Below are 27,919 nucleotides of genomic sequence, written 5' to 3'. Positions count from 1 at the left end.
CAGCAGTTTTCTCTGTATTTATACATTCATCGATATAGCAATATGGGCTGTTCAAAGGATACTTTTGTATATTTTCGTAGGCATAATACCAGCCATCAAAATAATTACACCTTAACTATTCCAGCGTGTAATATACTATTACATCTGTTCATAAATTTGAACATTATTTTAACCATTATTATATATCTTACTATAAACAGTAACAAAAACGGTAATACAACCGACTTATGACGTAGTATGTCAAACGCGCCATAATCACAATGGTTCCGATTAAACTGTACGCCCGTACATTCTGATTTCGACGCCATATAGCAACGTCAATATGACAGACCACAGAGTGATGAAGTTGTCAGATAAATTATATAACTTGGATGGTATCATAGATAAAAGAAGCAATAAATTTTTTATGTGTAAGTTTTTGGGAAATATGAAAATATACTCTATAATGATAATGAAACAAAGTGAACGAAAGAGATAAGAAAACTGCGAGTCGTTGCTTGAGTATATTTCCGTTTAGGTTGCATTCTTTTCTTTTCGGCTTCATTTCATGTACATCGCCAACATCAAAACGAAAACTAAATTGTCTGACGGTAAATGATAAGTGAACGTCACGTCAGAAATTAATCCTTAGTGCATGTTAAACAAACTAACACACACACACACACTCACATGCAAACACACACACATACATACATATATGAAATGAGTAAAAATATATCACATACGCTCGATTTTAAATCACATAATGGTATTCCTGAATGATTTTAATCGTCACCCCTTTCGGTTAGCAATACTGTTCAATTATAATTGTAAAACAACATCCGTGTTTGTGGTTATTGTTTGCGGCCACATCAGACGTAAACTGATCAATTGTCTTCACTTTTTGTTAACCAGCATTATGAAAATGAATGCTTTCTTATTTTTTTTTTAATTTCCAAATACTTGGAAGATATATATAATTGAAAGATACAATATATCCACACTTTCAAACAAAGGTACAAGTTATAAAAATAGCATGGTGGTTGCGAAAGTTAAAACGATATTTCATGTGTACGTGTGTCATTTTTGCATCCGTTTAGCGTTAGTAAACAAGTTAATACACATATAAGGAAAAGTTCGGGTCTAAATGAAAAACTATCACCATTCGCTGAGCTCACATACTAGTCTGTTCACCGTAAAACATTCATCTAGTGGTGAGCAAAGGTGAATTGACTTCGAGCTACAGAACATGAAAATATTATTCATTCACAAAATATTGAAAAAGCAGAGAACGGAGGGATATGACAACGACGACAGCACCTTTGAAATGCTAATGAGTGTAAGAACCTTTTTAAAGAAAGGAAAACATGTACCAAAAACAGGTATTAAGTAAAAATGAACAGACAAAAGGATAGTGATTCTTACATTTTAACTTTATAATATATTTGATCTTCCATAAATAACTTAAGAAATGAATTTTTTGTTCGACAGAATAGGATCGGCAAATGAATCGCGCTAGCACACATTTTCTTACATCTAAAATCATCTTCCCGGCCATTTTGTTCACAAGACAGACGGAACAACTGACTATACGTGGCGGCGTTGTCGCAGCTTTGGTGCCTTTCCTTTTGCTGTTCATACAAAATGAGCGCCATACGTTTCAATGGAAAAGAATAGGGCGAATGTAAATATATAGCATATATATATATAATTCTGCTTTTACCAAACCTCCTTTCAGTATTTTACTCTGTTTTCATAAATAAAAGCAGTCATACGACGATTTTTATCGTCAAGATGTATATGAGTAGAACTCACAGCGTAAGCAATGCTTAGTGAATAGAACACAAATTGAAAGCATTGTTCAATAAACACTACTGGTTGAGCAATGGTCAGTGAGTAGTATTCAGAGGCAGTTGAACACTACTTTGTACAAATTGTTCAGTGGACACTTCTCAGTGAGCGATGATCAGTGAGTGATACTCACAGTGAAAGCAATGTTCAGTGAGCACTAATCAATGAGCAATGGTAAGAGCGTAAAATTCACTCAGAGACAGTGAACTTTGTGTTAAATGTTCAGTGGACACTACTCAGTGAGCGATGTTCAGTGAGTAGATCTTACAGTAGAAGTAATGTTCAGCGAACACTACTTGGTAAGCTATGCTCAGTGCGTAGTACTCACAGTAAACACTACTCATTGAGAAGTATACACAGCGAAAACTATACTAGGTTAGCAATTGTCAGTGCGTAGTACTCACAGTGAAAGCAATATTCAGTGAGCACTTCTCAATGAGCGATACTCAGTGCGTAGCACCATATAAACACTTTGCTGAGCTATACTCAGTGAAAAGTACACACAAAGAACATTGCTCAGTGAGCTTTGCTAAGTGATCAGGACATACAGTGAACCCTACTCAATGGGCTATATTCATTGAGTACTAGTCACAGCGAACACTGCATTGTAAGCTATGTTCATTAAGTAGTACTTAAAAAAACACTACTTTATGATCTGTGCTCGGTGGAGAGTATACTCACAGTGAACTCTTCTAACTGAGATATAGTCAATGAGTAGTACTCACAGTGAACACTACTCACTGAAATATGCTTAGTGAGATGTACAAACAGAGAACACTACTCAGAAGGTTATGTTCAAAGAATGGAACTCACAGTGAACATTACTCAGTGTTAGAGCATTGCTCAGTCAGAAATACACATGGTGAAACTCAGTGAGCTTTGCTAAGTGAGAAGCACACACAGTGAACACTACTCAGTGAGCTTTGTTCAGTGAGAAGTACACACGGTGAAACTCAGTGAGCTTTGCTCAATTAGAAGCAAACACGGTGAACACTACTCATTGAGTTTTGCTTTGTGAGCAGTATACACGGTGTAACTCAGTGAGCTTTGCTCAGTGAGAAGCACACACGATGAACACTACTCAGTGAGCTTTGGTCAATGAGAAGTACACACGGTGAACACTACTCAGTGAGCTTTGCTCAGTAAGAATTACACACGGTGAAACTCAGTGAGCTTTGTTCAGTGAGAAGCACACACGATGAACACTATTAAGTGAGCGTTGGTCAGTGAGAAGTACACACGGTGAACACTACTAAGTGAGCTTTGTTCAGTGAAAAGCACACACGGTAAACGCTACTCAGTACCATTTACTCAGTGAGAAGTACATACGGTGAACACTACTCAGTGAGCTTTGCTCAGTAAGAATTACACACGGTGAAACTCATTGAGCTTTGCTCAGTGAGAAGCACACACGATGAACACTACTAAGTGAGCGTTGGTCAGTGAGAAGTACACACGGTGAACACTACTAAGAGAGCTTTGTTCAGTGAGAAGACACACGGTAAACGCTACTCAGTGCCATTTGCTAAGTGAGAAGCACACACGGTGAACACTACTCAGTGAGCTTTGTTCAATTAGAAGTACACACAGTGAAACTCAGTGACCTTTCCTCGGTGAGAAGTACAAACGGTGAACACTACTCAGTGAGCTTTGCTGAGTGAGAAGTACACACGATGAACACTAGACAGTGAGCGCTATATTCAGTAAGTAGAACTCACATTTAACACTATTCAGTGAGATATGGTCAACGATAAGTACTCACAGTGAATACTGCTCTCTCAGATATGCTCAGTGCGAAATTCTCACAGCAAACACTACTCAGTAAGATGTACTTAGTGCAAAATACACACAGAGAACACTACTCAGTGAGATGTGCTTAGTGAAAAGTACACACAGAGAACACTACTCAGTGAGATGTACTTAGTGAAAAATACACACAGAGAACACTAATCAGTGAGATGTGCTTAGTGAAAAGTGCACACAGAGAACACTACTCAGTGAGATGTACTTAGTGAAAAATACACACAGAGAACACTACTCAGTGAGATGTGCTTAGTGAAAAGTGCACACAGAGAACACTACTCAGTGAGATGTACTTAATGAAAAGTACACACAGAGAACACTACTCAGTGAGATGTGCTTAGTGAAAAGTACACACAGAGAACACTACTCAGTGGCATTCCATGAACATTAATCACAGATTACACTATGCTCAGGGGATAATACTCACAGTGAACACTATGCAGTGGGTAGTACTCACAGTGAACACTATGCAGTGGGTAGTTCTCACAGTGAACACTATGCAGTGGGTAGTACTCACAGTGAACACTATGCAGTGAGCTATACTCAGTGGGTAGTACTCACAGTGAACATTATGCAGTGGTAAGTACTCACATTGAACACTATGCAGTGAGCTATGCTTAGTGGAATTGCTCACAGTGAACACTATGCAGTGAGCTATGATCAGTGAGTAGTAATCATAGTAAAAAAAACTACTTACTGGTCTATGCTAAGTAGAAGTAAACACAGTGTAAACTACTCATTGGAAGGCACTGTGTTCAATGTGCTCAAAGTGATAAGAGCATTATTCTGTAAGTATCACTTATTATGTAATGTTAAGCGAATACAGTCCAAGAACTTTTTCATCAATCATTTAAAATGAAAACACAATTCTTGCGACCAAATAAACGCATCATAGAAATTTCCCCTCGTCTAACGAAAAGGCAAGATAAATTTTGTAAACCTCTTTGGACAGGCCATCTAGGCTATTGCGCTATGTCTAGGAAAAGGTTTTTATGTTAAAAAAATTAAATTTTGAGGAAAAGTAGCTTGATTTTATTTACATTTTGACATAAAAAATCTTATTACAATATTACGTTTCTAAATTAAACTTGACATTATTTTTCATATTAGAATACTATTTTTCGAATGTGTGTTTTTGAACAATACATACATTGATTAATGTCTAGGACAGAGGTTTATTTCGTATTTTAAATGTTCTTTTAGAGCAGCTCACATATTTTTGCTACATGTTCATTGATTCTCTTAAAAGAACATGGAAATTTAATCTAGGTTTCAGAAATTTGCAAATTTATTGATAGCCCGTTTGGCTTCTAATATTTTTGTGTTAGTCCGAACATTTTGGTTTATTTGGCAATGGCAGTTTAGGTTTATTTCAATAATGATTTCAAATTTGAAAAAATCTTAAACATCACAATATAAATGATACTCAGATCCTACCTTTTCATAGGAACAGACATGGACTGTGAATGAAATATATTTTATTACTACTATCATGATAAAATCCATAATCATTTTGTTATATCACATGGGGCGCATAAATTATGCATGCTGTTAAGTCATATATCTGAAAATGTAATAATGAGCCGCGCCATGAGAAAACCAACATAGTGTGTTTGCGACCATCCGCACAGGCTGGTCTGAATCCATGATGGTCGCCAACGGTTTCTCTAATTGTAATAGGCTTTGAAAGCGAACAGCATGAATCCTGACCAGACTGCATAGGCTGGTCTGGATCGATACTGGTCGCAAACGCGCTTTGTTGGTTTTCACATGGCGCGGCTCATATTGTATTTGTTAATTTTATTTACATAAAGTAAAGGACATCTGCTAATCTAATTTGCATAATGTCAAAGCCGAGAAATAACAATTAACTTGACTAAATCACGTATATACTGTTCTGCTTGTATATACAGGTCTATACTGAGAATACAAACAGCAAAAAACAATTAAGGAAATATACACTCTAAATCAAAAATGCATTAAACTGATCATTATAGTGGTAATTGTGATAGAAATGGAATGGTTTATTTTTAAAAAAAAAACACGGAACAATTTACAAATAAACAAACCAGAGGTAACATCTTAAAACCTGATTTTAATGAATTTAAGAATGAGGCGACGACATTAGATTAGACAGAAGTACGGAGGGCATAAATATATTGAGGTGACGTTTTAGGTGATGATCCATTATCATAAGATGTCGTTTACACTGCAATGACAAGCGTGTCATGGCTGATATTTTTTTAATTTATTTAGAAGAAAGTATTATAATATAAAACGTCAAATAATTGATAGAAATCACATATAAATCGAAACCACCTAACCCCAAAGACTACAATAATAAACATCTGAGTAAAGATTAAAATCACTAGAATTTAGAAATACATAAGTCGAAAACGTGTTCATTTGTATAGTTGGGTAGAATGGATGCATTTATTTGGTAAATAGCTAGTCCTAAGGGGTCCAACCATTTGAACTTTTGAGGGCCTGGGATTCCTTTTTTTTCGCTTGCTATGAAATTCAGAATTTTTTTTATTCAGAACTTGAAGGGTTAGCATATTTTTATCAGAGTAAACCAAAGATAATTCCTTTTTTTTCAAAATATTTTTGTTATTCAAAAACTAATAAGCACGTTAAAGGAATAAGTCTGTATCGAGTAATTTGCTTTAGTAAATACACATAAAATAGCTAAATGCAAGTCTTTTGATCATATTTTGTAAATAAGAAGCACTGTCATATATAACTATAAGCGCAATGTGATACCTAAAAGATAAATGTGCCATAAGGGGCATATCCAGCCAAAAATGGATGTTGGGGAATGCTTCTCCCCCCCCCCCCCCCCCCCCCGACACACACACCCCGAAAAAATATGAATTGTGCACGTAACACAATAATTCCAACATTAACTTTTTGGAATGGAATAAGTAGTATGTAAGGAAATGAATTATAGAAAGAAAAAGTCCTAAAAATATCACGGAACATTTTTAAGATATTGCATCTGTAATTCTGAAGCAACGTCTTATACGCATTGCGGCCATAACTGTGGACCATATACTGTACTGCTCCTCTAGGGAATACTACAGCATAAATGGTTTCTTTGAATATCAGAAAAAAAGATATTTTAAGATTTCTGGCTATGTTTAGTATTTTACCATCTCTGTCAGAAAGTGTCGGGGTGTCACAATTCAGGATGTAGGTGTTGCAATTCAGAACAGAATTTCTAACCAAATATATACATTCATATATCTAAAAAAACTCGTCGACATTGGAGTTAAAGGGATTTGAACACTATACATGCTATCATGGTATCATTAATATTTGCTAGAATTTCATAAACAGTTACGACAATTATTTATGCTTCTTGAACTGCTTTAATGTGTAATGCATGCATGTGAATAAAGAAATGATACTAATATTCTGTTTAATTGATTTTATTTCAGATAATTTACAATACTTTAGCCAAAGTCAAAAGGAAGCTACCTTTAAATATTACCTAATTTTCAGAGTTTAGCTTTGGTTTCTTTTGAGGACTTTTTACAGTATTGCATACTTAACTAAAGATTATAAATCATGTATTGCTATTGAGCATTATTTAATTGTATGTTCTATATTTGCTTCGGCAAGTTACATAGCCTACCTTGAACTGTAAAGCAAACGAGCTACTTTAAAGATGTATTCATGCATTTTTTCAGGAAAGAGAGTCGTGATTTATTAGTCCCCTACTGGTTGAAAACCAGTTTCGGGGACAATAGGAATGCGTTTTTCCGTCCGTCATTCTGTCATTCCGTCATTCCGTCCGTCCGCAATTTCGTGTCCGGTCCATAACTCTGTCATCCATGAAGGGATTTTGATATTACTTGGCACAAATGTTCCCCATGTTGAGACGACGTGTCAAGCGCAAAACCCGGACCTCTAGCTTAAAGGTCAAGGTCAAAATTGGAGGTCAAAGGTCAACAGGGCTTTTTTTTCCTGTCCGGTCCATAACTCTACCATCCATGAAGGTATTTTAATATTACTTGGCACAAATGTTCCCCAAGATGACACGACATGTCATGCGCAAAACCTGGACCCCTAGCTCAAAGGTCAAGGTCACAATTGGAGGTCAAAGGTCAGTAGTGTTTTTTTTATCCTGTCCGGTCCAGAACTCTGTCATCCATGAAGGGATTTTAATATTATTTGGCACAAATGTACCTCATAATAAGACAATGTGTCATGCACAACTTTCAGACCCCTAGCTCAAAGGTCAAGTTCACACTTGGCAGTAAAATGTTAACATGGCATGAACAGGGTCTGTTTCGTGTCCGATCCATAACTCATTCATGAAGGGATTTTTATATCACTAGGCACAAATGTTCCCCATGATAAGACAACGTGTCATGTGGAAACCCCGGACCCCTGGCTCAAAGATCAAGGTCGCAATTGGAGGTCAAAGGTCATCAGGCTTTTTTCCTGTCCGGTCCATAACTCTACCATCCATGAAGGTATTTTAATATTACTTGGCACAAATGTTCCCCATGATGAGACGACGTGTCATGCGCAGAATCTGGACCCCTAGCTCAAAGGTCAAGGTCACAATTGGAGGTCAAAGGTCAGTAGTGTTTTTTTTTTCCTGTCCGGTCCAGAGCTCTGTCATCAATAAAGGGATTTCAATATTATTTGTCATACCTGTTCTCCATGATGAGACAACGTGTCCTGCGCAACACCCAGAACCCTGGCTTAAAGGTCAAGGTCACACTTGGAGATCAAAGTCAATGGGACATTTTTCCTGTCCGGTCTATAACTTTGTCATGCAAAACAGGATCTGAATATTACTTAGCACAAATGTTCACCACTATGAGACAGAGAGTCATGCACAAGAACCTGGTCCCTAGGTCAAAGGTCAAGGTCATACATAGAGGCCAAAGGTCAGATACCAGAATGACTTTGTCTGGAACATTTCTTCTTAATGCATGGAGTGATTTTTATGTAACTTGGCATAAATGTTCACTACCATGAGACGGATTGTTGTGCACAAGGACCAGGTCCCTAGGTCTAAGGTTAAGGTCACACTTAGAGGTCAAAAGCCAAATTCAAGAATCACTTTGTCTGGAGCATTTCTTGTTCATGCATGGTGGGTTTTTAATGTAACTTGGCACAAATGTTCACCACCATGAGGCACCCTTGTTTTTTAGAATTATGTCCCTTTGTTGTTTCTATAAATAGCTTATATTGTAACTTATTTATTACAGGTCGTAGGGAAAAATCGAGACCAATTTTCTGTGGTACAACATGCATGTTACGTCCAATTTTAGGTGTTTGACTTATCTTTACCTGGGAAAGAGTTTTGTGTTGACTTATATGACATTTTTTTTTACTATAGATAACTTTAAATAACTTAATTATATGATACCTTTTTGATAATCGGCTAAAAATGCTATATTAAAACAGCTATAGGTTTTTATATATACAAATTTTAATACAAGTGTCTTGTTATAACATATTGTATATATAGTACAATATTGTTTATACATTATCGACAGATATCAATTCATTATGTTATACTGCTGTAGACAAAATTAGGTGCCTTCCAGTAGGGGACTTTGTATTGCATGGCGATACTTCATTCACTTGTTTATACTGTTTTGCTTGAGGTCAACTTAAAATTTAAAAGAAATAGGTACTTTTACTGAAAGAAATCTTGCTTTGGTAAGCGACAACATGTAACAATCATCTAAACAGGAATCTACTATTGAACATCGTTTTCTCTATAGTTTTACTGTAGGGATAACGCATATTTTTTTTTGTTTTAATATCTGCAGAATCCCGAGCCCGGTAGGGCGAGGATACCAACGATTCCCGAGGGATTCTGAAGATGTTATAACACGAAAAGAAAATGCACTAACGCTATTCTATCTATTCTAGTAAAAACCAAGTATATGAATATATTGTCCCTCAACGTCATTAAATTTCCATGAATGCTCGGTAAAGTTTACGTTGATTTTTCATGTTGACGCCATTTCCTTCTGAATTATCCCTTTTAGGGCCGTAATACGTTTACGCTTTGCCACAGAACGTGCAAATATAAAAAGGTGTTTTAACAGCACGTGAGCGCGAGAATCTCTCTGTTAACAGACGTTTTCTCTCCTGTTAAAACACCACCGACACGTGACAATAACAGCAGTATTATGCTAGAATGTTTGTAAAAAATATTGATAAGTAAAATAAGAGGATAGAAGTGAAATATGAAATTTCACAGCGTTTTACTAGGTTTATCCTAACTTGGTGCACTAATCAGCTGAGCAAAATCGCAACAAAAAAGACTGCACGAAACATCTCGTCTTTGAAGTGCGAATGAATGTTTAAACGGTTACATGCACGGATACATAGATCTATGTATCTTTTTCAAGACAAAATTAGAAACTGATGATTTTTTTCTTCCAAGATATACTTTTTCATACTTTTTCAGGTAAAACATTTTGATCACATGCAGAATGCCTCAGTGAAATATCATCACTCTGACCCAAATTCAACGCAGAATATTTATGGGAACGTTACCGTTGTCACGGCATATTTTGATCTGGGAACATTCAGAAAAGGACCACCAGGACAATATTTCACTAGGAAGTTGTACTTTGACTGGGCCAAGACATTTCGATACCTAAACAACTCATTGGTAATCTACACGGATTCTGAAGATTTCAAAATACACATGTTCAAAGTAAGAAGTGAATCCATAAAGCATACAAATATATTTCTCATCGAAAGATCGTCGTCATGGGCTTTCCAAAATATTGACACAATACAAAAGATATTCAGTGCAAAGAGTTATCCGAAACATTATCCGAATACGGTTGTTCCAGCGTACGCATGCGCACAACATGCTAAGTTTGACATGATTGAACGCGCTGCAAAGTTCAATATATTTGGTACAAAATATTATATGTGGTTGGATCTTGGGTATTTCCGGAATCGTAAATCAGAAAATGCATTTTATTTGACCAAATCAAAGGGCTTCGTTGATTCAAAAATTGCTGTGAATCTTGTAAATTCGAAACTACCACTTACGTCACATCCTGAAGACATTATAAAGAAAAATCTTGTTTTGTTTGGTGGCGGTTTGGTTTTTGGCGAAAAGGAGCATGTAACCAAATTTACTGCCCAGTTCCGAAGAGCTGTAGAGCATTTCTTGTTAAAGGGATTGGCAAACACTGACCAACAAGTTGTTTACGCCATGTTTTCAATGGACAAAAGGAAGTCGTTAAAACCGGAAGTAGAACTACAAATTTACAGGTCTCCGCATGAAAACGACTGGTTCTACCTTGGAAACACTATAATTAAGGAAATGTTTTCATTATTTTAATCATGCTGATCAGTGTAAAGGGCATACAAATGCTATTAAAAATATGACCTCCTTCAGATGACTTCGGACTTTAAAAGGCTGTTTTAAATCGGTTTAAAATATATGGTTTTCAAACAGTGCTTTAAACTAAACTTGGAGAAAAGGCTTTGGAGCTGGCCCCGACAAATCCGTCGGTGAAAAAATATAGGAATTGTATGTATGTTCGACTAACTGTTGGAATTAATTATAACAAAATCATTAAAGCATATCTTCTGTTGAATATTCGGAAAATAACAAGATCGTTTGTTCCGAATGGAAAGTACACAGAAATAGTTTTATTTTGTCGCACAGGGGGACATATTATGCCTTTAATAGGTATGAATGTAGTTGCATTTACCAAAAAAAAACAGTTTAAGAACGAAATCGCTTAAAAGAAGCTGACATATCGTTTGTCAGGAATTTAGCTATCTGCACTTGGATCATGGAATATTGGGCTTGAAAAGGACCGTTTTGGATTCAGTTCCTTCTTTTTTCATATAAACAATAAATCTTTAGGCCTCGTTTTCAGTACTTAAGAGCTTATCAATGATATATAGCCAATTAGGTATTCTTACCAAACAAATTGGGATGCTATCTGTAATATATGAAAAATAAACTGTTAAACACTGCCGTCTGAAAATGCTTCCATGATTGCTGCTTGCCAAGTATGCATATGTAGACATTTTCTCAATGCTCAATGGAATAAAACCGAAACCTAGATTTCTAAAACGGAAGAGGTCTAGATCTTTTCTCAATACCATCTGCAATAAAGTTAAGACAAAAATACCCTTGTCTGACTCATTATACCATATTTTCGTCAACAACATGGAACTATATTTTGAACGCACATACATTGTTGTATAACACTGAATATCAATTCATGTTTGATCTTAAACAGTCCTTACTAAATTCAAATCGTCGAGCAAACGGTTATCTCTTTAATGAATCCAGCGGCGTTATGGACTTATCAATTAAAGCCAGGTCTTTCGTAGGGTACCCAATCGCACGAATTGTAAGAGCTATTTTAAAGGACAAAATAAGGCTTATATTAACAACAAATTTTAATGGTGTATTAATTTGCAAACTGTTGTTAAAGATAAGCACGACTAAACTAGTTTGTAAGCAAAATTATTTTAAATCAGAAGGTAGGATGAATAGAACATTACGTTGGTAAATTGAAATTAATAAAATTTGTCTAGGAATAAAAGCCCATTTGAGCTCAACAATGGTAGAATTATTCCACTGATGCCAGCGTCACACAACAGGTTAAGATTTGTATGCAAAAGCTTTTGTTCTTGCATTGTTTGGAATATCTATACAAAATTACAAAGTGCCTTAAACAATTACCGAACTCCTGAAATGTCAGAAACAATAATGTAATGAAATAATTAAAATATTGACCTTTGATATGCTGTAAATGTCAGTACTTTATAAGACAAAACCTTAAGTTGCAGAAAATAGTATTCATGAAGTTGTATTGTATATTGCAAAACAAAAATATGAAATAAAATTGCATTCAAGTGAAAAAAAAAATGTATAAAAATCTGTAATTGTATTTCGTTTTAAAGAGAAAGGTTCAGTTGAAATATGTTCTCTTTTCATGGTTACTGTTAAATTCTTCGTACTTTCATCTCTGTAGTTTTCATTGGTGCAGATAATCCTTTCCATGACTGCCAGACTGGACCTTTACCATATTCTCTATTTCCATAATCTCCGTTGAGATTGGACGTGTGACATGCATCGTACCACCACCCGCCGTGATACTGCACTGGCAGTTTCCTCTGAAGGCATCATTGTCCCTGTCGTGCGTTGAAAACTTTCTTCCATTTCCATTTCGTGTCAGACTGTCTCCAGCAGTACCGTTGTAACCGGCAAGAAACAACTTGTAGCTTGAATCGGCATCACCAACAGAAAATTCACGATACTCTGCGTAGGCTGTCTGGCCTCCCATACTTGTGAGATCAACACGCAGTTTGTATTGGCCTTGATTAGTTATTTCATGAATATGTCGGTTACCGAGCCAGAAATTGTCCTTAATGTTACCATTATCGTATTCATTCCATGTTTTATAAAAGTCTGTGTTCGAAGTGCGTCGTTGTATAACTGTCCATCCCCCAGTTGCTGTGTTCATTTCACATCTTACCAAGATTCCATCAGTATTTTTACCTGGGTATATTGTATAAGTACCGGTTGTCAAATTACCTTGTGCTTGGATATCCTGACAGTCACGGGGTTTCGCATTAGCCTTCTGACTTTCAGTGGAGTCTTCACATCTCTTTTGATTCATTTCAGTTGATATATTAACATACAGCTGTCTCATCATCTCCTTAATATCTTCTTTCGTGGCGTAATTCTTTCCAGCTAGTTCACTCTCGTACTTGTATTCACTGATAGTACCAGTTGTCTCATTAAATCATCGAATTGTTCTTTTGTGACATATTCCTTACCACCAGATGATGCACTGTTGTCGCTGGCCTGCATTTTGACGACCGAAATGCAAAGACTGTCCTGGGCGGTGACAAATCTCAATGATATTGCTAACACTAAGAAGGATGGATTCATCTTGATGCATGCACTGGCTGAAAAGTTCAACGAACGTGTCAAAATGCAATTTCTGGATTGAAATATTTTATCTCGACAAAAATTCTTATTCCTAATTCATGAAAATAATTGAAGTAGTCGATAAATCAAAAACAGATCGTTAATTCATATTTTTTTTCATTTCCACCTATTCTAAAGGTAATGTTTGTTTGAAATGTTTATTTTAAATCCAATCAAATGAGTTAACAATTTACTGGAAAGTACATATATTTGTCATTCTAAAGAAATCATCCTTGAATTGTTTTTGACCGGCATCAGTAATATTCGAAAAACGGCGATGAGTTTCTTATTTCGGCACAAAACATATGTCAGTACTCATTTTCTTAAATCATTTCCAATCTGATAATTATGGAGGTGGCTAGAGTAACGGATAGGGACTAGGTTTACACAAACATGAACACCAGAAAAAAATAATCTTACATTCGTTACTCTCTGATCATCAACTTAAAATTCCATAAGGTTTTAAATTCTATGCTCAAAACAGATGAAACAGCTATCCAAATAGATGTTATGCATAATTATATGGTTTGAAAAACGCTACTTTAAATGAACTTTTACAGTTTATGTCTTAAAGAGAGGTAATAAAAAACAATAAATTCAATGAAACTTTCTACTTTGCTAATCAATACTCAAACTTTTAATAAATATTAGAGAAAACAATATGTTAAATAGAATTTAACACGGAACAGATCCTGATATATTTTATGTTCATAACGGACAATGTGGCAGACACATTTTAAGCAAAAGCATTATGAACCTTTAATGAAAATAATGATATGACACCTCAGAAGATGGTAATATAGACTTTTGACACTTATCAAAATGTTTTGATTGGTTATGAACTGCTCGTCAACTAGTCGTTTTAAAGAAGAATTTTCAGCCGTTTTAGGCACAATTTTGTTCTATAATTTCACTTGAAAATTTAAATTATATGTACAAAAACAAAATAAAAAATGTAGATGAGCATCAAAATGAATATAAACAATACCTTGTAATAATCACATCCAAAGAGATATTGTCTTGCAAGTACGCAGTCGTTCGTGAATATATAGGACTTTTAGATCACAGATGTGTGCCCGTGATATTCTTTCCTGATGTATTTACTAGTGAGGCGAGAATGCTTTTGAAACTTGCAATATGATATATTACATGTGCTTAAAAGAAACGCTGGAGTGCGTGTGAGAGACGTTTTCCTTTTTGAACGATCTTTTAATCCCAAATAAGAGATTTTAAACAAACAAACAGGATTTTTTTGAAGAAAAATCACATTTTGTAACTAAAATTTATAGCAGACGAAATCTTTTATCTTTCAGCTGTTCTGATGTAAGCCTAGTAAATCAATTAAAATGGAATGTACATATTTGCATATCTCCTTTTCATTCGTCTGAACCTACCTGATAACAAGATGATCATAACTTAATTTTATTATGGCCACTTTTATTTTTGTTCGAAACGACATTAAACTGCTGATTTGTTTTGGCTTCCTGTCATTGCGTGTCTGGCACGTGAGCACGAAAAAACGAAGCTTTATACGGAATTCCGTTAGGGCCATCGCCTTTGAATGTATTGATCTGAAACGCGATACTCGATAGTACGATGATGAAAACGCGAAATCACGAAACCACGATAACGAAAACGCGACAGCACGATGATGATAACGCGATACTACGATAGTACGAAGATGATAATGCAATACACTATCGCGTTTTCATCATCGTACTGTCGCGTTTTCACCATCGTACTATCGTATTATCGCATTTTCGTTATTGTAGTATCGTGATTTCGCAATATCATTATCGTTCTATCGCGTTATCACCATCGTACTATCGCGTTATCATCATCGTACTGTCGCATTATCGTCATCGTACTGTGGCGTTATCACCATCGTACTGTCGCGTTATCACCATCGTACTATCGCGTTATCATCATCGTACTATCGCCTTCCGGTGCCCATGCGCACAGAAGAATTTCCTCTCCAGTGTTCTGGTTTCTATTTATCTTGTTATTTAAGCTCTGTTGAAATTAAAAATGATTTCTATTGCTTGCTAATGGGTTGTAAAAAGTTTTTTCAGCTAACACCAAATATGTACTTAGGCAAAAACTCTGCAGGTCAATCGGTTTGAGTTTTCTATATAGTATATGATAACAAGAAAAAAAGAATGTTATATTGTACCATGATCAGGGCGTTTTTTTTTTTTTTTTTTGTTTTTATTTTGGTCTGACATGAATATTTTCACAAATATGATGATGAATATTTTCACAAATATGATGGTTTATATTTCAACACTGAAAAGCAAATGCATGTCTTGTAAAGCTCAGGTCATTGATGTTGAATTCCGTAAGACGCATAACATCACTGAAATCGGAGCATCGCAAATATTCGAAGAATATTGTTTGCAGTTTTCATGGCACATAGTTTCTTTTAATGCATCAAAGTCTGGCAATTTTCTGCAAAAATAAAATAAAAAGTAAAGCAGTTTACAACCAAAAGAGTTAACGCCCCCTTACTCAGACATTTTAATTATGATTTTACAGGAATGAGAAATGCAGTAAAATTATATCTGCACAGCATTCTGAACCTGTTCAACATCCAACACGCTTTGTCTCCCTAAATCATTTTCTGTAAATGACTTTAAATTGACGAAAGCTAAAAAAACATGGAAAAATGTTAATTATTTTTTGCTTTTGACTAACTAGCAGCTGTGAGCTATAGAGGATCATCAATACAAATCATAGATTTTCACACACTAGCACCCGCGTTCGAATCTGCATATCGCCCTATCGCTAGAGCAGGAGTGAGTTCTAAAAGTATAACTTCTAATCTTCTCATTTTTAGCATGCACATGCGCACCGGAAGGCGATGATGCGATAATGATAACGCGACAGTACGATGGTGATAACGCGACAATACGATGGTGATAACGCGACAGTACGATGATGATAATGCGACAGTACGATTGTGATAACGCGACAGTACGATGGTGATAACGCGATAGTACGATAATGTTGAAACTGCACGATATACGATGTGAAAACGCAAACGACAGTACGATGGTGAAACGCGATAGTACGATTTAATCCGATAGATTGCAAATCACGATACTACGATTAACGAAAATCGCGATTAACTACATCTTTCGCGTTTATCGTTATGTGTTCGTGAACGCGTCATCTATATCGATGTAAATGCGTTTCTGATATACATCGCATGACCTACGATACAGATCTACTATCGTATTATCGACTTTATCGTTATGTTAAAGACATCGCGATTTTTGTCGTCATTCGTTGAGTCACGTTTGCAATATCAAACGAGTTATTCGTGATTCCGTTAGGGCCATCGCCTTTGATGTTTCACTCTAAACGCGATACTCGATAGTACGATAATGAAAACGCGAAATCACGAAACTACGATAACGAAAACGCGACAACATGAGCGATAACGCGATACTACGATAACGAACCGATAAATTCTAGATATCATTCTATCGCGTTTTCACATCGTACTGTCGCGTTTTCACCATCGTACTATCGTATTATCGCGTTTTCGTTATCGTAGTATGGTGATTTCGCAATTCCATTATCGTATGTCGCGTTATCACTATCGTACTGTCGCGTTATCATCATCGTACTATCGCGTTATCACCATCGTACTGTCGCGTTATCACCATCGTATTGTCGCGTTTTCACCATCGTACTGTCGCGTTATCACCATCGTACTGTCGCGTTATCACCATCGTACTACCGCCTTCCGGTGCCCATGCGCATAGAAGAATTTCCTCTCGAGTGTTCTGGTTTCTATGTATCTTGTTATTTAAGCACTGTTGAAATTCAAAATGATTTCTATTGCTTGCTAATGGTTGTAAAACGTTTTTCAGCTAAAAACCAAATATGTAACTTTGGCAAAACACTCTGCAGGTCAATCGCTTTGAGTTTTCTATAGTAGTATAAGATAAAACAACAAAAAAGAATGTTATATTGTACCATGATCATGGCGTTTATTTTGATCTGACATGAATATTTTCACAAATATGATGATGAATATTTTCACAAATATGATGGCTTTTATTTCTACACTGAAAAGCAAATGCATGTCTTGTAAAGTTGATGTTGAATTCCGTAAGACGCATAACAACACTGAAATCGGAGCATCGCAAATATTCGAAGAATATTGTTTGCAGTTTTCATGGCACATATTTTCATTTTAATGCATTAAAGTCTGGCAATTTTCTTCAAAATAAAATAAAAAGTAAAGCTGTTTACAACCAAAAGTGACAGAGTTAACGCCCCTTTACTCAGACATTTTATTTATGATTTTACAGGAATGAGAAATGCAGTAAAATCATATCTGCACAGCATTCTGGACCTGTTCAACATCCCACACGCTTTGTCTCCTTAAATTCATTTTCTGTAAATGTCTCTTAAATTGACGAAAGCTGAAAACAAAATGAATGGTTTTAAATTATGTTTTGCTTTTGACTAACTAGCAGCTGTAGCTATAGGAGGATCATCAATAAAATCATGATTTTCACACACGAGCACCCGCGTTCGAATCTGCATATCGCCCTATCGCTAGAGCAGGACTGTAGTTCTAAAAGCATAACTTCTAATCTTCTCAATTTTAGCATGCACATGCGCACCGGAAGGCGATGTGCGATAATGATAACGCGACAGTACGATGGTGAAACGCGACAGTACGAGTGACGATAATGTGACAGTACGATGGTGATAACGCGACAGTACGATGATGATAACGCGACAGTACGATGGTGATAACGCGACAGTACGATGGTGATAACGCGATAGTACGATAATGAATTGCGAAATCACGATACTACGATAACGAAAACGCGATAATACGATAGTACGATGGTGAAAACGCGACAGTACGATGTGAAACGGATAGTATATCGCATTATCATCATCGTACTACGTATCATCGCGTTTTCATTATCGTAGTATCGCGTTATCATCATCGTGTTGTCGCATTTTCGTTATCGTAGTTTCGTGATGATTCGCGTTTTCATCATCGTACTATCGAGTATCGCGTTTCAGATCAACACATTAAAAGGCGATGGCCCTAACGAAATTCCGTAATATATCATATGATATCGTATTATCGCGTTTTCTATCGTACTGTCGCGTTTTCACCATCGCACTATCGTACTATCGCGTTTTCGTTATCGTAGTATCGTGATTTCGCAATTTCATCATCGTACTATCGCATTATCACCATCGTACTGTTGCGTTATCATCATCGTACTGTCGCGTTATCACCATCGTATTGTCGCGTTTTCACCATCGTACTGTCGCATTATCACTATCGTACTGTCGCGTAATCGTTATCGTACTGTCCACCTTGTCACCATCGTACGTCGCGTTATCACATCTATCGTACTTACACCATGTCTCTTCCGGTGCCCATGCCATAGAAGAATTTCCTCTCGAGTGTTCTGGTTTCTATGTATCTTGTTATTTAAGCACTGTTGAAATTCAAAATGATTTATATTGCTTGCTAATGGATTGTAAAACGTTTTTCAGCTAATTTAAAAACCAAATATATACTTTGGCAAAACCTCTGCAGGTCAATCGCTTTGAGTTTTCTATATGATATAAGATTAATAACAACAAAAAAGAATGTTATATTGTACCATGATCATGGCGTTTATTTTGATCTGACATGAATATTTTCACAAATATGATGATGAATATTTTCACAAATATGATGGCTTTTATTTCTACACTGAAAAGCAAATGCATGTCTTGTAAAGCTGATGTTGAATTCCGTAAGACGCATAACAACACTGAAATCGGAGCATCGCAAATATTCGAAGAATATTGTTTGCAGTTTTCATGGCACATATTTTCATTTTAATGCATTAAAGTCTGGCAATTTTCTTCAAAAATAAAATAAAAAGTAAAGCTGTTTACAACCAAAAGTGACAGAGTTAACGCCCCTTTACTCAGACATTTTATTTATGATTTTACAGGAATGAGAAATGCAGTAAAATCATATCTGCACAGCATTCTGGACCTGTTCAACATCCCACACGCTTTGTCTCCTTAAATTCATTTTCTGTAAATATCTCTTAAATTGACGAAAGCTGAAAAAGCATGCAAAATGAATGGTTCATTAATTATGTTTTGCTTTTGAATAACTAGCAGCTGTATAGCTATAGGAGGATCATCAATAAAAATCATGATTTTCACACACGAGCACCCGCGTTCGAATCTGTATATCGCCCTATCGCTAGAGCAGGAACTGTAGTTCTAACAGCATAACTTCTAATCTTCTCAATTTTAGCATGCACATGCGCACTGGAAGGCGATGGTGCGATAATGATAACGCGACAGTACGATGGTGAAAACGCGACAGTACGATAATGCGACAGTACGATGGTGATATCGCGACAGTACGATGATGATAACGCGACAGTACGATGGCGATAACGCGATAGTATGATGGTGATAACGCGATAGTACGATAATGAAATTGCGAAATCACGATACTACGATAACGAAAACGCGATAATACGATAGTACGATGGTGAAAACGCGACAGTACGATGGTGAAAACGGGATAGTATATCGCATTATCATCATCGTACTATCGTATTATCGCGTTTTCATTATCGTAGTATCGCGTTATCATCAACGTGTTGTCGCATTTTTGTTATCGTAGTTTCGTATTTTCGCGTTTTCATCATCGTACTATCGAGTATCGCGTTTCAGATCAACACATTAAAAGGCGATGGCCCTAACAGAATTCCGTACATTATCATCATCATACTATCGTATTATCGCGTTTTCGTTATTGTAGTATCGCGTTATCATCATCGTGTTGTCGCGTTTTCGTTATCGTAGTTTCGTGATTTCCCGTTTTCATCATCGTACTATCGAGTATCGCGTTTCAGATGAACACATTCAAAGGCGATGGCCCTAACGGAATTCCGTAGAATTGTTTTAAACGCAAAGTCAACATAAGTTACAAGTGTAAATCATTAATGACTTAACCAAAACTTTAAAATCATTTTCCTGGAAAACAATATTATTAAATCATATTGTACATTTGACAAACCTAAAAATGTTTTTTCAAGATTACGTTCAAGCAATATCCTTTTTTATTATTTTCCTCTAATCTATGTTTAAATAAAGAAAAATATATGTTATGATCTGCAATGAGCGTCATAATCTACATGTTTGTTTCTTACAAATAAGTTTTCGAGACTGAAACTATAATACGCATAATTTCAATAATGCACCAGTTTGTGGGTAACGACTATATAGTGTTAAATGTGTTACAAGGTTTAGAATAATTTAAAGTGTAGACAAACACATGGAAGATTAACATTCTTACCTGAAGATGTGTGTCAAAAGATTTTTTTCTGCAGATTTAATGTTATTTTATGCTTTTAAGAATATTTTGTACTAAAGAGTGCACCATGTTAAGTGTAATCTGCGAGGTGAAAACCCAAACGCATGAACGACAACAAAGTACCGATATGTTATCTCTTCGTGTCCCTCGTGTGCTCAGGAGATGCGACAAAAAGCTCGAAAGAACAACAAACTGCCGATTTGTCGTATTTCCGTGTGCTAGGGGCGAAGACACGAGGTTACGGGAAGACGATAAACTTCCGATTTATCGTGCTGTCGTGTCCTCATGTGCTCGTTTCCTCGTGTCCTCGCCCTGAAGACATGAAGACACAAAATGTAGGAAATCAGTTAGAAAGTCAGGGCACACGTTACAAGTAGGTACAACTCTAGAGGTATCAACAGCTCCGAACTCTGTGGCAGAATTTTCCCTTTCACCATAAGAGATCTTTTTGCATTCTAAGAAATTAACAAGAATATTTTGCAACCCATACTCAGACATTTCAAAAAGATATTAAGTTTGTCCTTGAATCGTTTCTACTGCCGGCCACTGAATGCTTTCCCTGACAGAGGTCACTATACATGTTTGTCGAGCATGCAGGCAACATGTGCTGCCAATGTGGTTGGGTCTTTCTAGAATTCTAGTGAAAACACAAGAAAAGCCAGCATTTTATAAGACTTTGTTTTGTTCACCTTTCTCTTCTTTTCTAAAACTTTTCCCATCAAAAGCAGACCCGGTCTTGGAAATCCAGGTTCTGACTTCAACATCTAAGTTGACTGTGTCAGGGAACTTTCTAGTCTACTGCTATGACGGTACGTCCCAGAGCCAGATTGAGAAATTATGCAATATCAATACTAGTAATTTTTAAAGCTATCCAGTTTCAAATCAGAAATATTATTTCAAACATTTCCATGGTAATAGTGTTTTATTGCATGACATCACAAAATAGTTAAAAATTTAAATTTTGTCTTTTAGTGTTGAACTATAGACCAGTCAATAGCACAAACTATGGACCTAGACAGGTAAATAATACAAGACATTTACATCATCATGAGCAATACAAAGTTGAACACTACTCGGTAAAAAAGGTCACTGAGAGGTACTCACAGTCAACACTACTCATGGAGCAATGTTCAGTTAGTAGTACTCACGGGCAATGAGTACTACAGGTACCTTGTATTCATGGCCACTGAACACTACCCAGTGATAGATGTTCACTTAGTAGAACTCACAGCGAAAGCAATGCTCAGTGAATAGAAAACGCAGTGAAAGCAATGTTCAATGAGTAGTATTCCGAGGCAGTAAACACTACTTTGAATGCAGTGTTCAGTGGACACTACTCGACGAGATATGTTCAGTGGGTAGCGCTCAGAGTGAAAGCAATTTCAAAGAACACTATTCAATGAGCACTGGTCCTCAGAGGCAGTGAACACTACTTTGAATGCAGTGTGCAGTGAACCCTTCTCAGTGAGCGATGTTCATTTAGTAGTGCTCACAGTTAAAGCAATGCTCAAAGAACACTACTAAATGAGCAACGGTCAGTGCGTAGCTCTCACAGTGAAAGCAAAGTTCAGTAAGCTTTTCTTAATGAACAATGGCTAGTATGTAGTAATCACAGTGAACACTACTCAGTGAATGCACAAACAGTGAACACTTCCGAGTGAGCTATGCTCAGTGAAAAGAACACAGAGTGAACATTTCTCTGTGAGCTATGCTCAGTAATAAGTACACACAGTGGACAATTCTCAGTGAGCTATGCTCAGCGATAAGTACACACAGTGGACACTACCCAGTGAGCTATGCTCAGCGGTAAGTACACACAGTGGACACTTCCCAGTGAGCTATGCTCGGCGATAAGTACACACAGTGGAGATAAGTACACAGTGGACACTACCCAGTGAGCTATGCTCAACGATAAGTACACACAGTGGACACTACCCAGTGAGCTATGCTCAGCGATAAGTACACACAGTAGACACTTCCCAGTGAGCTAAGTACACAAAGTGGACACTTCCCAGTGAGCTATGCTCAGTGATAAGTACACATAGTGAACACTACTCAGTGAGCTATGCTCAGTGTGTACTACTCATAATGAACACTACTCGGTGAGCTATGTTCTGAGAGCAGTAGTCACAATAAACACCATTCTATGTGGGCTATGTTCAGGGAGTAGTGACTACGACACTGTGAGCAACGTTCAAACTACTCAAAGTGATAAGAGCATTATTCAGTAAGTTTCACTCACTCTGTAAAGGTAAGCGAATACTGCCAAATGAACATTTCTTAACAACTATTTAAAATGAAAACACAATGACCATGCAACAATATACACACATTACAGGGATGTTCCCTAATCTAACGAAATGGGAAGAGACATTTTGTCGACTTCCCTGGACAGGTCTTCAATCAACTAGGTCTTTGTACTATGTTAATGGAAAGATATGTATGTATTTATTAACATCTTGGGCGGAAAATAGCGTCATTTTGTTTTCATTTTTTACATTAAAAAAGTTTCTAATACAATAGTACCTCTTTAGAATTAAACTAAACGTGACTTTTTCACATTAGAATAGTATTTTACTTGTGTGTATTAGAATAAACCACTATAGGTGAATACATAGATTAATGTCTAGGACAGAGGTTTCTTTCGTATTTTAAATGTTCAGTTCACATATTTTTGCTACATGTTCATTCTCTTCATGGAACATTAATCTGGGTTTCAGAAATTTGCAAATTTATTGGTAGTCCAAAACACGTATTTTGCGTTAGCCCGAACATTTTTGTTTATTTGGCAATGACAATTTAGGTTTATTTTGATAATAATTTCAAATTTGTTTCTTCAATACAATATAAATGATATTCAGATGCTACCATTTCATAGGAACAGACATGGACTGCGAATGAAATATATTTTATTACTAGTATCATAATAAGATCGATAATCATTTTGTTATATCACATGGGGCGCATAAATTATGCATGCTGTTAAGTCATGTAACTATAAATGTATTGTATCTGTTAATTTTATTTACAGCTGCTAATTTAATTTGCATAATGTCAAAGCTCAGAAATAACAATTTCCTTGTCTAAATCACGTATATACTGTGCTACTTATACATACCTATACTGAGAATACTAATAACCAAAGATAAAAGTTAAAGAAATGTATGTTTTTAATAAAAAATATATTAAGCTGATCCTTATAGTGGTCATTGTGATAGAAATGGGATGGTTTATATTTAATAAAACACGGGACAATTTACAAATAAACAAACCAGAGGTAACTTCTTAAAACCTAGTTACATTTTAATGAATTTAACGATGTGGCGACTACATTAGATTTATTTTTATTGCAATATATAATTGAGCATTGTTTCGTTGTATGTTCTATATTTACTTCTAACAATATGCTGACGTTAAGCCGAAATGGCAAGTTACTTTAACGCAAACGAGTTACTTTAAAGATATATTCATGTATTTTTTCATGAAATAGAGTCGTGATTTATTTATACTGTTTTGCTCAGTCAATTAAAAGAAACAGAAATGGGTACTTTACCTGAAAGAAATCTTGCTGTGGTAAGCGCTACGACTTCCTGTCGCGACAACATGTGACAAAATCGTCCAATAGGAATCAACCATTGAACATCGTTTTCTCTATAGTTTTACTGGTGGTAAAAATATAAATAAGTAAAATTAGAGGAGAGAAGTGAAATATGAAAATTTCAAAGCGTTTTTTTCTAGGATTATCCTAATTTGGCACTCTAACTAGCTAAGCAAAATCACAAAAAAATACACTAAACATCTCATCAAATTAAGAAATTGTTTGCCATTTTAACTATCAACGGCAATACACTATAAAATAATACCTATCCTAGAATATCTAAAAGGATTTTGATTTTTCGTCCACTATTACTCCTTTATGTCCTTGAAATAAAGGTAGCAAAACGTCTTTAAAATGCAAATGAATGTTTTAACGATTACATGCACGACTACATAGGGCTAGTATGTGTCTTTTTCAAGACAAAATTAAAATCGCTTATTTTTTTCTCTCCCAAGATATGCGTTTTCATACTTTTTCAGATAAAACGTTTTGATCACAGTCAGAATGATTCAGTGAAATATCATCACGCTTACCCAAATTCAACGCAGAATAATTATGGGAACGTTACCGTTGTCACGGCATATTTTGATCTGGGAACATTCCGAAAAGGACCACCAGGGCAATATTTCACTAGGAAGTTGTACTTTGACTGGGCCAAGACATTTCGATACCTAAACAACTCATTGGTAATCTACACGGATTCTGAAGATTTCAAAATACACATGTTCAAAGTGAGAAATGAATCCATGAAGCATACAAAAATATTTCTCATCGAAAGATCGTCGTCATGGGCTTTCCAAAATATTGACAAAATACAAAAGATATTCAGTGCAAAGAGTTATCCGAAACATTATCCGAATACGGTTATTCCAGCGTACGCATGCGCACAACATGCTAAGTTTGACATGATTGAACGCGCTGCAAAATTCAATATATTTGGTACAAAATATTATATGTGGTTGGATATTGGGTATTTCCGGAATCGTAAATCAGAAAATGATTTTTATTTGACCAAACCAAAGGGCTTCGTTGATTCAAAAATTGCTGTGAATCTTGTGAATTCGAAACTATCACTTACGTCGCATCCAGAAGATATTATAAAGAAAAATCTTGTTTTGTTTGGTGGCGGTTTGGTTTTTGGCGAAAAAGAGCATGTAACCAAATTTGCTGATCTGTTCCGAAGAGCTGTAGATCATTTCTTGTTAAAGGGATTGGCAAACACTGATCAACAAGTTATTTACGCCATGTTTTCAATGGACGGAAGGAAGTCGTTAAAACCGGAAGTAGAACTACAAGTTTACAGGTCTCCGCATGAAAACGACTGGTTCTACCTCGGAAATATAATGGTTAAGGAAATGATGTCATGATTTTAACTATATTGATCAGTTTAAAAGGGTATACAAACAGCACTTAAAATGTGGCCTTCTTAAGACGACTTCGTACAATATATGGTTTCCGAACAGTGCTTAATTAAAATTAAACTTAGAGAAAAGATGGTGTCATATTTGCCTTCACAATGACATTTCAACAAATCGCCGTAAATACTGTTTTAGTTTCCTGTTTAACTATAATTATGGTAGAATCTCTGTTATGATTGGATATATTTGAGTTGATTTCATAACATAACCTACATATGATTTTGGAATGTACTGATTTTTAAACATATAAATCTTGTTTAATGTCGGAAAAGTCTAGACAGAATCATAAGCTTAAAGTTCAAGTCACATAGAGCTATTTCTGATGTATTACATGACAATTCTATATTGCTTTTTTCCATGTTGCAAACGCAAAGAAAAATGTTAAGCATTCTTAACATGTCATTATGTACCTGTCATTCTTTCCTTTCTTTCTTTTTTTCTTTTTGTTTCTTTTGTTTTTTGTTGTTTTTTTGTTTTTTTTGTATTGGAGTAACAGAAAGCACATTTATATGTTTGCTTAAACATAACAGGCTAAATGCGCATGACTCTACGACGTAGCCGCTATTATTTAAGCACAGCAGGCCTACAGATAATTTAGCAAACTGAAAAACTAAACACTTCAAAAATGCAAGTTTATTAATCCCCCGCCACTCGTGGCGGGGGTTAAAGGAATGGTCTCCGTCCGTCCTTCCGTCCGTCCTTCCGTCTGTCCGTCCGTAAACAACTAGCAGGATTTTCATGAAACTTGGGTCAAATGATCACCTCATCAAGACGATGTGCAGAACCCATAAGTCAGCCATGACGGCTCAATGTCAAGGTCACAACTCAATGTCAAATGATTGAGCCTTCCATTTCGTATTCCGCTCTGCATCTCCTGAATCCTTTGGAGGATAATTATGAAACTTGGGTCAAATGATCACCTCATTAAGACGATGTGCAGAACTTATGAGTCAGCCATGTCTGCTCAAGGTCAAGGTCACAACTCAACTCAAGGTCAAATGTTTCAGCCTTCCATTTCATGTCCACTCTGTATCCCCAAAACCCTTAGAGGATAACCATGAAACTTGGGTCAAATTATCACCTCATCAAGAGGATGTGCAGAACTTATGTCAGTCATGTTTGCTCAAGGTCAAGGTCACAACTAGAGGTCAAAGTTTTGAGTCTTCAATTTTGTGTTTGCTCTATATTTCCTAAACCCATTGAAGGGTAATCATGAAACTTGGGTCAAATGATCACCTTATCAAGACAATATGCATGAACTTATGAGTCAGCCATTACGGCTCAAGGTCAAGGTCACAACTCAGGTCAAAAGTTTTCAGCCTTCTATTTTGTATCCGCTCTGTATCTCTTTAACCCCTTGAAGGATTTTCATGAAACTTGGGTCAATTAATCACCTCATCGAAACAATGTGCAGAACTGATGAGTCAGCATTGTTTGCTTAAGGTCAAGGTCACAACTCAAGGTCAAATGTTTGAGCCTTCCATTTTATGTCTGCTCTGTATCTCCTTAACCCCTTGAATGATTTTAATATGACTTGCCTGTAATATTCCATTTATCAAGACAATGCGCAGAATTCAAAAATCACCCCTGCCAGCTTAAGGTCAAGGTCACAACTCGATTGTTTCATGGTTCCACACAATACCATAAACCCTTTCACTATCCATAACAATGGCGGTGGATATAGCTATCTTTCAGACTGCCTTGTTACTACATTAAGGTACCTTGAAAAGAGCAAACTATTATTCTAGAACGCGCCCAAATGTATCATAAAATGCTAAAACCCAGGAACCCCTGGACCCACAGTTGCCTAGGCAGTCACCTACACCCCTCCGCTAGAACTGAAAAAGGCCAGCTACGCCAATGATTATGTAAAAACATTGAAGGCTAGCTACACCACTGCATGCATATTCAATATATAACCCTCCCTATAATACCCG

The 27,919-nt window shown here is 36.2% G+C and overlaps 2 protein-coding genes and 1 pseudogene across 2 annotated transcripts; 2 read left to right on the top strand and 1 right to left on the bottom strand.

Moving 5' to 3' along the window:
• The first annotated feature begins 1,773 nt into the window (after positions 1 to 1,773).
• LOC123546282 (uncharacterized) lies at positions 1,774 to 11,494 on the top strand. Its single transcript, XM_053550635.1, has 3 exons — positions 1,774 to 1,797; positions 4,031 to 4,165; positions 10,079 to 11,494. The coding sequence occupies exons 1-3, from the start codon at positions 1,774 to 1,776 to the stop codon at positions 10,970 to 10,972; spliced, it is 1,053 nt and encodes a 350-aa protein (XP_053406610.1). The 3' UTR covers positions 10,973 to 11,494.
• Positions 11,495 to 11,856: 362 nt separating this feature from the next.
• Positions 11,857 to 14,702, bottom strand: LOC128559705 (ficolin-2-like; annotated as a pseudogene).
• A 9,804-nt stretch (positions 14,703 to 24,506) lies between these two features.
• LOC123546281 (uncharacterized) lies at positions 24,507 to 25,931 on the top strand. The gene is made up of 2 exons (XM_045332478.2): positions 24,507 to 24,539; positions 25,044 to 25,931. Exons 1-2 carry the CDS (start codon positions 24,507 to 24,509, stop codon positions 25,929 to 25,931), a joined length of 921 nt encoding a protein of 306 aa, XP_045188413.2.
• Positions 25,932 to 27,919: the final 1,988 nt, after the last annotated feature.

This window comes from Mercenaria mercenaria, chromosome 9 (assembly GCF_021730395.1).
Source record: "Mercenaria mercenaria strain notata chromosome 9, MADL_Memer_1, whole genome shotgun sequence".
Classification (NCBI taxonomy): domain Eukaryota; kingdom Metazoa; phylum Mollusca; class Bivalvia; order Venerida; family Veneridae; genus Mercenaria; species Mercenaria mercenaria.
This window is presented reverse-complemented; position numbering and strand designations above follow the sequence as displayed.

Excerpts from the sequence above, each read along its gene's own strand:
- LOC123546282 (XM_053550635.1), top strand. The coding sequence starts at position 1,774 with ATGTATATGAGTAGAACTCACAGC. Across the intron at positions 1,798-4,030 it reads ATATGAGTAGAACTCACAGC|ATTACACTATGCTCAGGGGA; the intron begins GTAAGCAATGCT and ends CATTAATCACAG. Across the intron at positions 4,166-10,078 it reads CTCACAGTGAACACTATGCA|GTAAAACATTTTGATCACAT; the intron begins GTGAGCTATACT and ends ATACTTTTTCAG.
- LOC123546281 (XM_045332478.2), top strand. The coding sequence starts at position 24,507 with ATGGGTACTTTACCTGAAAGAAATCTTGCTGTG. Across the intron at positions 24,540-25,043 it reads CTGAAAGAAATCTTGCTGTG|ATAAAACGTTTTGATCACAG; the intron begins GTAAGCGCTACG and ends ATACTTTTTCAG.